This window comes from Passer montanus, unplaced genomic scaffold (genome assembly GCF_014805655.1).
Source record: "Passer montanus isolate IOZ18808 unplaced genomic scaffold, ASM1480565v1 scaffold147, whole genome shotgun sequence".
In the NCBI taxonomy this organism is placed as follows: domain Eukaryota; kingdom Metazoa; phylum Chordata; class Aves; order Passeriformes; family Passeridae; genus Passer; species Passer montanus.
The window spans coordinates 732,381-745,822 of record NW_024361718.1 but is presented as its reverse complement, the minus strand read 5'-3'; the positions used below and the strand labels follow the sequence as shown (position 1 = coordinate 745,822).

General features: G+C 42.8%; 1 protein-coding gene across 16 annotated transcripts in view; it reads left to right on the top strand.

Moving 5' to 3' along the window:
- The window catches only part of ATP2B2 (ATPase plasma membrane Ca2+ transporting 2), a 396,338-nt gene that overhangs the window by 278,627 nt on the left and 104,269 nt on the right, over nt 1-13,442 (top strand). For all 16 annotated transcript variants that reach the window (XM_039701003.1, XM_039700998.1, XM_039700999.1 and 13 more), the window contains one exon: nt 1,894-2,091. In XM_039701003.1, coding sequence (XP_039556937.1) covers nt 1,894-2,091 — 198 coding nt within the window. The remainder of the gene's footprint in view (nt 1-1,893; nt 2,092-13,442) is intronic.

The window sequence follows — 13,442 nt, the reverse complement described above, 5'->3', positions numbered from 1 at the left end:
GTGCTGGACCTGGTCCCTGGGAGTGGCTGCCTCATCCCTCACCTGCATTGCCCAAACTTCTGTGACCTCCGTGGGCTCACAAAAAAGGCAGCAACTCCTGTTTTTCCCAGTCTTGGAAGCTGCCTGGGAGCTCTGAGCGGAGTTTGGATGCTGGAGGGTGATGCAGACGCTGGAACCTGTCCCAGTGTCACTGAGCACGAGGCCCTGCAAATTAAACGGGGTGAGGTAATAATAACCCCTGATCCACGGGAGGGGCTCGTGTTTCTCAGCAGCTGAGGGGGAAATGAAACTTTGATGAGTTAACCAAGAGCCAGAAGCCTCCCAGCAGCTGTAAGGAGACACCTGAAGGGAAAGGTGAGTCAGGATGTGCCTGCAGTGAGGCAGGACTGATCCAGCCAGGGGAGCATCGCTTTCGTCCCGAGGAAATGAAGGAAGCACCTGGGAGGGACTGGGGGCCACGGGGCTGCTGGGGACCCTTGGCATTCCCTCACTGCTTGGAGGGGATATTTGCAGGGCTTCCCATTCCTGAGCTATCCCATGTGCTTTGGGGGAGGCAGGGAATTGCCCCAAATCCAGGAATCCCCATGGCGTGGGGTTGGTGGTTTCCTCCCTCACAGGCACCTTCTACTCCTCCAAATTTCCTCTCTCACAGACACCTTCTGCTCCTTCTGTTCCTCAGCTCTGGTGTTTTCCTGGTGTCATGTAATGATGGATAGCCATACATAGCCATCAATAATCCTAAATAACCAGAAATATGTTGCTGATCACGTTCAAAACCTAAAGTTCTGTAAATGTTCCAGCTGGGTTGGTCTCCTCACTAAATAAGACAAGAGGAAACAGCGCCAAGGTACAAATTGAGTATTAGCAAACATTTCTCCATAGGAAGGGGTGACCAGCATTGGAACAGGTTGTGGTGGAGTCACCACTCCTGGAGGGATTTAAGGGATGTGTGGATGTGGGATTGCTGGGGGAACAGCTGGACTTGATGATCCCAAAGGACTTTTCCAATCTAACCAATGATATCAGGAATTGTTTGTCAGAAATATGGAAGGTTTCTTGCAGTTTTTTATGCTGCTCAAAGGGATATTTGGGCTCAGTTACTTTGATGCTTGCAAGTTTTGGGGGTTTTTATTTGTTTGTTTTTGGTGGTTTTGTTTTGCTTTTCTGGAAAGGCACCAGAAGTGCATCCTTTAATATATTTAAAAAAGGAGGGGGAAAAATTACCCCAGTGGATTGTTCAGCACAATCACCCATTGTTATCCTGTGTCCTTAAATTGAAATGCTCTTAAATTGAAGCATCATGTAACACACATGGAGCCATGTTGTCTCCTTTTGCCCTTCTGTGCATATTTAACTTGTCACTTTGCCTTTTTCCTGTGACAAAAATGTGATGCAGCTCATTCCAGGGATGTGCTGAAGTCCATTTGCAGCCAGAGGTTGCTTTGAAGTAGCACAAGAGAGTCTTTATTGATTTATCCTCTGCATTCAGAGCAAAGGTTTGTGTGATATGCTACAGGTATTACCAAAAGCTTCCATCAGCTATTCCAGCTTCATCCCAAAAATAATTTCTTTGTGCTTTAGGATCTATTTTCAGAAATCATTGTTTGTATATATGTATATTCATAGGTCTTATTAATACAAACCTCTGAATTCAAAGACTTTTTAATGATTAAACATGGCAGGAATTAGTGCTAAATGGAGCTCGTGAGAATTCTGTTCAGAATATCAGGACAAATCCTCTCATGAAAGCACAATTGAAATGTAATATTTACATTTGTCAATATGCCATAGATGCTACAGCTTGGAATTTTTCTTGGTGAAGCAATTTATAGGGATGCATTTTCTATTTCATGGCAAGTTGACCTGATTTTATTTTATTTTATTTTTTTACAGGATTAGCTGGCACTGCTGCAGACCTAGAAAAAAGAAAGCTTATTTTTGGAAAAAATTTTATACCTCCAAAGAAGCCAAAAACATTCATACAGCTAGTTTGGGAAGCGTTGCAGGACGTGACTCTTATCATCTTGGAAATTGCAGCCATCATATCTTTGGGGCTTTCGTTTTATCAGCCACCTGGAGAAGGGAATGAAGGTAAAAACTTTTCAAAGAAGTCATCTCAGTTTAAGCAAAGCATGTCCTAAATCTCAAATCAGTTCCATCACCACCCTCCAGAAGGTCACCAACAGGAAATTTCCACGTGGTTTGTTCCTGATCCCATTACATCTGCTCCTGACATATTTTTCTTTTCATCTTGACGTTTCTTTATGCAAATCCTGAACCTCATGACGTGAGTTAAAGGAAAATCATAACTTTCTTGTGAAACTGGAGTGGTTTTGATACAGTTTGCACCTCTGAGCCTGCATTTGGAGGGTGTTTGATTCATCCTTTGTGGTTGTTTATCACATATTATGGATGAGAAATATGTAATTGCTTATGTAACTGCTGGATCCCATTGCAGGAGCACAGATCTCCAGTTTACACCAGATGAAGGCTTGAACTCAGTGAGATTCACACATTTCAGTATTTTTAGTGGTGCAGCTCAGGCTCGTGAGCCTGGCTCCAAAGGGAATATTGGAGCAAAGTCCTGTTCCTGGTAAATATTATCCATGTTCTGCAGAGCCTTTCTGGCTGCAGGAAGTTTTACCCCCCTGCCTGCCCCCCTCCTCTTTCCCCATTTCCCCCCCACCCTCTTTGGAAAGCACTCTTAAATTCACATGCTTAAAATATTTGTTCCTCTCCATAAATTCAAGATTTCCATTTCTGGCAGCTGATCCAGATTTTTTCCTCCCCCCCTCTCCTGCTCCCTCCCAGACTTCTAAAGCTGGATCAAACATGCTGTGTGAAATGACGTGAGCAGCTTGGCAAATGTAGGAAGAATGTCTTCCTCTAAATATAGCCCTGAAATGCTTTTTACATTTGCTGCAGTTTCCTTTGGCTGCTTTCCTTGCAGCCCCTTCCTCCTTCCCTTCCCATTCAGCAGCACAATCAGCACGTAGCCATGCACAGCTCCTGGCTCCTGCTCGGGGTTCTTTAATCCTTTATACATAATTGGGACTCTTTCATTGCTTCCTCACTGCATTTTGAATGCTGGGCTATTGATCCAGCAGGTGCTCGATTTAGGCATGAAGAGATAAAGGAGTCATTGCTTTTTTTTTAACTGAAGAAAATGTTATTTATTGGAATTACCTCATCTCACTGGTGGGATACCTTGGGGACATTATAAACCATAAGAGATTCTTTACAAAATTAGGATTTAACTTAGACTAAATGTGCAGATTGCCCTATCTTATTTTATTTTGTTTTGATTTGGGGCAAAGGAATTTTGAAAGCATGATTTCTGGTGGGATACCTTGGGGACATTATAAACCATGAGAGATTCTTTACAAAATTAAAATTTACCTTAGACTAAACGTGCATATTGCCTTATTTGATTTGATTTTGGGAGAAAGGAATTTTGAAAGCATGATTTCTCCAGGTTTTAGGAAGAGGGGAACTGTGTCATCAGGCAGTGGAGGCTTGTTCCTTTCTTTTTCAAATTGTTATTCTTATTATTTTGATCGTGCATTTAAAATGTTTCTTTTCCCATGGGAAGACAGGAGCCAGCTGAGATTTTGAGGGAGTCTGGAAAGCTCAGCAGCACAGCCTGGGAAAATGTGTTTGTGTTTTCCCACAGCACAGCATTCTATTCAATAGTCACTGCTCTCCCTGCTTTAAGAATTGTTTTCCTGAAAGGTTTTGCCCTGGTTTACACAAGAAAATAAATCAAATTAATTAATATCTTGCAATCCAATTTGTGGAACACATTGTAAAGGTCTTCCACACTTTTTTTGGAAGTCTTCTTTGAGCAGCTGTATAAATAATTCCATTTAATTTTAAAATTAGTATATCATAAATTGCTGCCAAGGGTATCTTTAATTTATTGTTGGATGACCTTTTTGAAGAGTCCCAAACACTGGAAAATGGACATATTAATCTTGATTTAGCCTTGGTGAAGTGGGGATTAATCCTACTTGAAAATTATTTTAATGGGTTTGTCTTCAGTATTCTCCTTTCCTGACTCTCCCCAGAATGAAAATTTAATTGAAATATGCACTTATTGGCAACTTTTATGTTGGGTTTTTTTCCCTTGAAAAAAATATATTTACTGCTGAACGTACAGCCAGGTGTTAGAAAGGAGAGATGACACATGTTGTTCTCTATTCTTGATCTTGCCTCCTCTTTAAAATTCTATTTTTTTCTTTTGTTTTTCCAAATGAAATGCATTTTTATTTTGAAAATGAGCTAAGAGGAGTTTTCTTTCCACACTGATTTATTCAACCACCACTGCCAATATTCTGAGCTCATCAACTTCTTACTTGGAGTAACTTGAAAAGTTGTCACCCCCCAGAAGTGACAGTCCTGCTTTGGAGGATTAAAGGATAATATGGAAACAAGAGACTTTAGAACACAGTGTCAGGGGAACACCACTTGTAAATTGAGCATTTATCTGCCTTTATTTAATATATCTATATCTGCCTCTCACACATCCTAAACTTATATCTAGCATTGGCATTGCTGGTTAGTATAATAAATTGAACTCATCTCTATTTAAAAAAATTAGTATAACTCTTTCTTTTCTTGACTCTTGAAACTCACTCATTACTTTTGATGCTGTAACAGGATTAACATTTAGCTGCTGTCTGCAGTTGAAGTGAAAAATATATTTCTCCTGAGGCTTTTGAAGGAGAAAAGCAGGATAAAATCCACACTTCCAACAAATATTAGAGTGCTCAGGAGCCTTGTGTAAGGGTGGAGCATCATGGATGTGAGCGTTCATATCTTCATTTCAGATCTGGATGAGTCTTTGAGAACAAGATTTCCATGTCTGGTGCAATCAGGGAATCTGATCTAGAGGAATCTCTGGATAAAAGTGCACTTTTATTGCTTCTCCAGAAGCCACCCCAGTTCTTCCTTTTCATATTCCTTAGCAGCAGTGCAGGTTTCAAGAATGTTGTTCTCAGGAGTGGTTTTGATGATCTGCTTTGCATTCCCTTTCACCATCTGACAGGCCATCAGAAGCAACTGAGAACTTCTGCATAAATTATTGTCAGCCCCGTGGCAATTACTGCTCTCATTACTGAGCCACAGGAAATCAGTTTTCTGCCCTTTCAAAAGAGTGCAAAACTGAGGCTGGATTTTAGCAAACGCGTCTTGAGAGAAAATTCCCAGTGCAGGTGAGGATCACACAGGGTTGTGGCTGGGGCAGGGTAAGAATATTTTGTGCCTCAGGAAAATCCCTTCTGTGCCCTGGGTTTGTGGATTTCAGAGTGTTCCCTGGCCATGCAGAGCAGGGGGTCTGTGATAGCTCAGAGGATCTATGAAAGTGTAAAATAATTTAATTCACATTATTTTTTTGTAATATAGATTAGAGGTAGTCCAAGACTAAAATTGAAATGGTTGCCTTTGTATATCAGTACATGGTGAAATGAATTTTATGAAGAGTTTGTAAAGAAATGCCCTGTCCTGTTTTTAAAGACAGTATGAGTAGATAGAGAGCAAGCAATGGACTCAAACCATCACGTTGCTAGAGGAATCAGGACATCTTTTAGGAAAAAGAGTTTGGACTCAGAAGTCCAGGAAGGAAACGGGAAATGGCTTCTCTTGGCCATTCCCAAATATCTGCCTTATTGTGCTTGTAGAAATGCAAGGATCTCCCCTTCTACCTAGTTGTTTGTTATTTTTGGTGGGTTTTTGTTGTTTTGTTTTGTTATTGTTTGTTTGTGGGGGTTTTTTAAGGTGGTTTTTTTTTCCCTTTGTTTGGCTGGTTTGCTTTGGTATTTTCCTCACTGTTTTCCCTCAGAGTTCTGCTGGAGCAGTCCCTTCTGGCAGAAATGCCTGGTGGCACTTTGCAGCTCTGTCCCTTTCTGGGGCTGCTTTCCCCCAGTCCCCCAGCAGGATTCTGCTGCTTTGGTGCCTCCCCGATCTCTAACCATGTGAACTGGTCAAAAATTCCCAGAGCCTTCTGCAAACACCTTCAGCAGCACTTTCTGAGCCCTCTCCAGTCCTCCTCCTTGCTTTTATCTTCAGCCCCTGTATCACATGTGGATCTTATTGCAAAAACTGCTGATGTCAAGCCCTGCCAATCATCTGCTGTTTACAGGAGTGTAACAAACCTTTTAACTTGAATTCTCTTTCCTTCTGTGGATTGCAAAGGGGGAGAAAGCAGCCTGGGGTAAGATGTTTTAACATCCCAGTGTTTACCAGGAAGCCCCAGGCAGGATATCTATTTTCCAGTGTACAGCTTTTAGCAGCTTAAAGGTGGAATAAAAAGGAAAAGCCTTTTTGGTTCAGACAGCTTCTGTTAAAATTCCCAAGGCAAAGGTCTGGGTTGAAAACAAAGTGAAATGATCACTTACATTGCTCAGTGCTGCTCAGCAGGGCTTTGGCTGGGTTATCCTTCCCTTGCAACAAGTTGGAAAAACACAGGAACAGGACATGGTCCCCTGAAATTTGGGCCTCCCAAGGCACTTGCATTGTGTTGGTAGGTGCAGATGTTGCAACACTTGCAGATGTTGGTGGTTTGATGCTGCTGCTGCTGCTGCCCAGGGCTGGAGCTAAGGTTCCTGCTGGCCTTTCATGACCTAAAAGAGACTTTATTTCACATTTTATAAATAAAAGATACTTTATTTCATGGGGTTCACCACTCAGGTGTTTTCTTATCATTTTTATAATGTGCCACATTGCTCAGTGGGGACTCAAGCTGGAGATTTGAACCAGAAAGGACATCCAGAGACTGGAGGGACGGTGCAGCTGCTCCACAGCTCCTGTGAGGGTGCTGCCTTACCCTGTTTGTGTGCTGAGCCTCCCCGTGGAGGCAGCACTTGCTCAGACTCGTGGCACAACTGTTGTGGGAATGTCAAATCCCTGCTTGGATGGGATGGACAGCAGGGCTCAAACAGCCAGGGAGAGGCAGGAGCCAACCTGTCAGCAGTGCCTGAGTCACCAGGCAGCAGGAAAGGCTCTCCCTGCAGAAGCCAAGGCAGCCAGGGGGTGCTCAGATTAAAAAACCCTGTAAAAATCAGTCAGAGAGGGAGAAAAAACCCAAAGCCAAACAAACAGCTTCCCCACCTCCTTGTCCAGGTCTCTTTTGTGGGGTTGGAAGTGCTGTGCTGTTCCCATCTTCTCCCAGGTTCCTGCCTGTGGAGTAGAGCCCAAGATGTGTCTTTTGGCATTTCATCTCTTTAGCAGCTCTGGAAATAAGTCACAGTGAGGAAGATTTGACTGGCTGTTAGTTTGAGTATCTCTGGGAGAAAGTGAAAAAAAGTAAAAAAAGTATTGATATTAGAAAGAGTACCTACAAAAAAGAATATCTAGATATGAAAAAATACAGAGCAGTTGGCAGCAAGTTTCTTTTTCTTAGTTAGGAGTGAAAATGTTGAATGTAACATTAGGTAGCTTGAATTTCTGAGCAGTTCGTGCTGATGTACATTAAAAAAAGGATATTCCCATCAATTTGGACAGTCCAATTCTCCTCCGTGCAAATTCCTTACCTTGGAGTTCTGCTGGAGCAGAACAGCTGCAATAGTGTGTCTGCTGGGCTCAGGTACAAGGTTCTAAAGATGGGATGTCTGTCCCAATCCCCTAGCACTCAGTGTGGGTATTCCTAAAAAAATTAAAACCCATTGGAAAAGATGAAATGGAGAATTGCTCCCTCAAAACACTTCAAAATGTTGTTATTGTGCCGTGTCATTTGTGGTTGCAGCTCTCACCTTTCTTTGGGTCACTTTGTGGTTTTCCTGCTTTAAGCTGCTAAAGAGAATTTCAGGGTTTCAGGGAAGGTGAAATAGGCAGAAGAAACCCCTTTCTATGTTGCCATACGTGTCAGGACTGCTTGACCAGAGATAGGATAGAATTCTTCTTTTTTCTCCCCAGTTTTTAAACTGTGATTTTCTTCCCTTCACTTTCTTTTCCAATAGTTGTGGCAGAACTGCACTCATTTTAGTAATTTCAGGTAGGTGATATTTGGAATTTCTCACTCCTTCCATATCCGATTCCCAACAATTTTCTTCCCACTCTCCCAGCAACATTTTCCTTTCTCACACTTACTGCCCCAGATCAAAAAACTCCTTCTATTCCCTTTCCAAGAAGCCTCGTGTCTCAGGAAATGGGTCTAGTGGATATTTATACTTTTTTTTTTTTCCTGGGGATTCTAGAAACCTTCCATCTCTGTGATGAAATCATCTTGTTCTTAGATTGTATAAACACAGCAGATGCCTGGTGGGGGAACCTGGAAATAGAACCTCACGTGAGCAACCGCGGCTTGGCTCGGGAGCCGCGCGCAGGTGTCGGCGGGGCAGGAGGCGACCCTTGGATCCACCAGGCATGGCAGGATTGGCCCTGCAGGAGCTCTGCCACCTCATCTGCTCTGGGAAATGGCACCGGGAGCTGTGAAACCCTCTGGGGAGAGCGTTCAGCTCCTGCCAAGGGCGGACACGTCGGGGTTGTTGGGTTTGGCTTTGCCGCTGTTGAGTGTTTGTGTTGTTTTAGGCGTAGAAATGAGCACGGCTCAAGAGATCGTTGGAACAAGGAATTCTCCTGTGCCCCTCGGATTAAACAGCCCGGGGGAATAAACAGTTGGTTTGAAAAAGGGAAAACACTGTTTGCTGAGGAACTCGAAGCAAATTTAATTAAACTGAATTAAAAGTAACCTGAGATAAATAGCCACATGAAGGTCTGGTGCCATCCTCTGAGGAATTTGGTTCATTTGCTTCCTAGAGAGGCACAATTGAATAGAAACTCAATGTTTTAATGCAGAATTTATCAACTTTTTTACCTTGTCTTCACCTTTTCAGGCCAGCCTCCATTTCCCTTAGCATATCAATTCAGGAGGGCTATTGAATGTGTAATGAAGCAATCCCATTTCTTAAATCCTTTGCCAGACCTTTCCTTCCTGAGGGTATTGCAGGGCCCATCCAAGATTGCAGGACATTTTCCACAGGAAAACGTTGCATGCATCTCCCTGTCTCTAAAAATCTGCCACCCTGAGGTACATTAATATGCAGTTAATCAATTTGATTAATGAGTGAAAAACTAAGAAATGTCAGAAATGAGTCAGCTGAACTAAAGTTAATTCTCTAGTCTTTTGTGGCAGCTTTACATCTTAATATTTTTTTAAAGAGCATTTTACATGTGATAACGTAGATTGCATTAAAAATGCACAGACGTGGGCAGCACAAAAATCTATTTTGTAAGACCAATGTTAATGGTATTTTGCAACCCTCCTAAAATCATAGCAGCACACAAAAATAAACAACTGTAAGTCTTTTGCCAGCCTTCTCAGTTATGAAGCCAAGATCAAGATGAAAAACTGACTCCACAATTTATGTGTGTGCACTTTAACCAATGTTTCCCAGTAACATTTTTTCGGACACTGAAAATCTGTCCTCTCTTCAAGTCCTCTCCATTAAACATGGAGAAAATATGAAGCCTTTTCAGAAGAAAGTGAGCCAAAATTAATTTGTTTTAATACTTTGGAGTGCTTTGAAGCCTAAATGTCACCCCATTTCACAGCCTGTGTTGGTACAAAGCCCCAACAAGAACAGAAAATATTCCCAGAACTTTGATGCAGATGCTGAAAACAACAAGTAGTGAACATCTTCCAGTTTCTGATTTGTCTCATTCTGTAAGTCTGCACAGAGAATGTTACATAATATTCTCCAGGCACTGAACAATAAGAGATCAATGGGAAATCATGGATATCAGGGGGAATAAGAGCCACACAGCCTTAAAAGCTGATGTGTCCTAATAGGAATCCTTCATCATCTTTGCTGCTAAACAGATCACACTGATCCAGCTGCCACTGCACCAGAGAGTTTTACTGTGCTGCCCAGGGAGGAGCATTCTCAAGAGAAGCTGAGCTATTAGAAAATAGCAATTTTTTTTTCATATAAAATAGATTAATCTCAAAAGCAGAGATTGTTGTCAGAGTTAGCAAAACAGTTTTTAGGGAGCATTGCTGCACACACTCAAATTCTTTTCTCCTTCCATAAAAATGAAACCATGAGATTCCCCCAGGATTTTTTAAAGCAGTCTAAGCAGTCTGTCAGCACAAAGGGGACGAAGCAGTTGGCAGCCCGGAAAATAGAAGAAACAGAAGTATTTGCCCTCTTGAAAACAGCTTGTTCTGCCAAAACCCCCATTTAACCTCCTTCCTCCCAAAGCGGGGATGAGGTGAAGCAGCATATGGCTTCTAGAGACATTACCCCAATCTGTTTGGCTAAAGAAATCTAGTTCTTGTAAGAATTTACTTTTTCAATTCCTGCTCTAAATATTACTTCAATGCCAGGTCTAAGTATCCAGGAGCAGAGAGCAGGACAGGTCAGAGTGTGTGTGCTGTGTGTCCCAACCCTCATTGTCACCAGTACTTGTACCAGGCTGAGCTCATGGGGAGGAGATTGTGCCCCTTTGGGTCATCCTTCCCTGGAGACACTGCTGAATTTCTGAAACATCTTTGCTTTGGTGTTACTCTCAAAAGAAGAGACAGATTCAGGTTGGGGGGTCGTCCACGGCATGAATGGGTGAGAGTCCTTTGTGCTGTGGGGCCATGGGGAGCCTCCTGTGGGGTTATGGGCAGTGGAGCCAGGCAGGGCTCAGACTGAGCCTGCAGAGCCTTTCCTGGGGCTTTGCACCCCTGGGCTTGGGACGATGCTCCTGGAGAGAGCCCCAAGGCCAGGCAGGGCTCAGACTGAGCCTGCAGAGCCTTTCCTGGGGCTTTGCACCCCTGGGCTTGGGATGATGCTCCTGGAGAGAGCCCAAGGCCAGGCAGGGCCACGGCAGCCACTCCAGTCCCTCCCAGCTGGGGGGTGCTGGGAGAGGGGTAAATGTGGTGTTCTGTCTGGATCTGTGGGTTTGGGGAGCTCCAGCTCTGTGGGTTTGGGGGTGCTGACAGCCAGGGATGAGGGGCAAGGGGGTACAGGGCTCACCTGGCCATGGCCCTGACCCCAGGGCTGGCCAGGGAGGCAGGGCAGTCCTGCAGGGCAGCCAGGCTGGGCTTGCCCAGAGCTCCCCAGTGTTCCCTAAATTAAGAATGATGCCAGGAGGAATGCTGGGTGGGTAAATCAGAGAGCACTCCAGCCTGGCCTGGCTAATCCCAGCCTGGCAACACCAGCCCAAGGCAGGAGATGATGAGCAAACCCACCTGAGGGGATGCTGCAGGGGATTTAGTCCCTCCCACACTCACAAGCACCATCAGTACTTCAACCCTCCCTGACTGACATTTATCAGAGTTATCTCTAAAAGATTCCAGTGATGGAAAGTCTCTGAATTCCCTGGATAATCTGAGTGTCCCTGTGCAGGAACATTAATGCCTGGTGTGTAACCAGGATGTCTCTCGTAAGAATTTAAACTCAACGCTGTGTTTTGTGTTTTACAAGGATGTAAAGACCAATTTGTGGTGTTTTATTTCCAGCCATATTTTGTGTACTTGAAGACAGCCTGGTTATAAATACCAGGGAATAGCTGTTTGTGGAGACTTCCCCCTCTTTTTCTTTGGGGATTTGAAATTTGAGCAGCATGGCAGTAGTACAGAAAATGCAAATATTGCACTGAAGCTGACAAAGGGAGCTAAAATATTACCTTAAAAATATTTACCTGCTTGTTGAAAAAAATAAATCAAAATTCCCTCAAATCAATGGGAACTCAAAAGCTCTGAAAACATCTTTATTGCCAAAAGTTAATAGCTTATGAAATAAAATTAAATAATATAAAATACAGGAATATGGAATGTTTTCTTATCTCATCGTGATTTAAAAATAATTTTTAATTTGGCAGCTCTAAGATACCAATTAGTATTCAAATTTGAAGAATCTTCATGATGTGACTTTTTAAAGATGAAGTATTTCTGGATCAGGTTCTAGGATTATTTTATACTTGGAGTTGAGAAAAACCGTGCTACATCCTAAAGTCTGCCTGTGCAACAGTTCCTCACTGTTGGTAGGCTTGAATTAGAATGAAAAATTATTACCTGGAAAAAATATGTTTAAGCACAGAAACAAACCAGAAATACCTTTTTGAACAGGAAGGCACTTTGCATATATGCATATTTTCGTGTACATATATAAATACACACATATATCTCTCCTATTAGAAGAGTAGCATTTAAGCAAGTAATTTTGATTTATTTCTGTTCTGCACAAGTTCTGCCTTTTCTCTCCAGGAGATGCTGCTCCTCTTGTTTCAGTTCAGTGTGGATAATTAATATGTAGAAAATACAGAATGCACATTCTAAATGGAGAATATCCTGATTTCCTGCAGCTATGGACAGAGCCATGTGAACATTTTAGTTTAGAATTTGTCTCAGAAATCCTATCTCCTCTCTGTCCCCAGTGGGGTTCACACTGAAGGTGGTTTTGGATGTGAAATCAGAGGGGATTTCATCCCATCCTTTGGGGTGAAAAGAAACTGAAACCCACAGCTCAGGGTTTCCTTAGCACAGAGATGTGCACTGTAAAACTGCTTTTATAGGGGCATGCTAATATTGGGAGAACTTCTTGATGCCTGCTGCTGTAAGACATTTTGACAAAATTTTAATCTCTTACTGAGCTCATTCTTCACCCCTTAAAGCTTCCAGCACAAAGGAATGGAGATGAGAAATGGAATGAAAGCAATAAAAACTGCAGGTTATGAGGGGGTTTTGTGGCTGAGCTCTACAAATCTTCCCTATCTCCTTTGGCCAGGTTTTCTCCTTGGCCTGAGCGAGGCAGGGACAGCATCAGGAGAGGCTCAGGTGCTCCAGGACTGGCTCCAAGGGCAATATTGAATTTTCTGGGATTGCAGGGTTTTTTTTTTGTTTAAGCTCCTCAATTGCAAATTTCCTTTATCAGTGCCTTTCCAGCTCTGAACCTCTGAAAACTCTGAATTACTCTTTGGGGACCTGGTAAATCAGTCACTTAAATCAGTCACCTTTCCTCAGTAACCTCTCTCTGCAGGGTGGAAGAAGTTGGCAATTTCTCTCTAAATTGTCTGGGTGTGTGAAGTGTTTCAGACCTTGGAAGAGGTTTCTGCTAGCACAGAACACAACCAAAGTAACTGCAATCATCTACAGAAATGTTTATATGCTTGCTAGCTTTCACTAAATTGAAATTATTAATAACAAACACCAGATTATTACCTCATGCTGCCTCTTGCTCACTGTTCCTGCAGTGCTTTAACCTCTTCTTGTGCCTCCTCCTCTCCTTCTTCCCCTTTTCACCACAAGCACACCCAAGTTTTTTCTGACTTTCCCTTTAATAACTTATGTCTTTCTTCCATTTTTTTTCCCTTCTAAACTCATCCATATAATTAAATTCTGCTCATGCAGAGGAGGTTTCTCAGGTCAGTTTTGAATTTCTTGATTCGAAGGGCAGCCCAGGTGGGTGCCTGGGTGTTTACTCAGCTCTCCAGGCTCCTGGGCAGGTTGTGTGAGT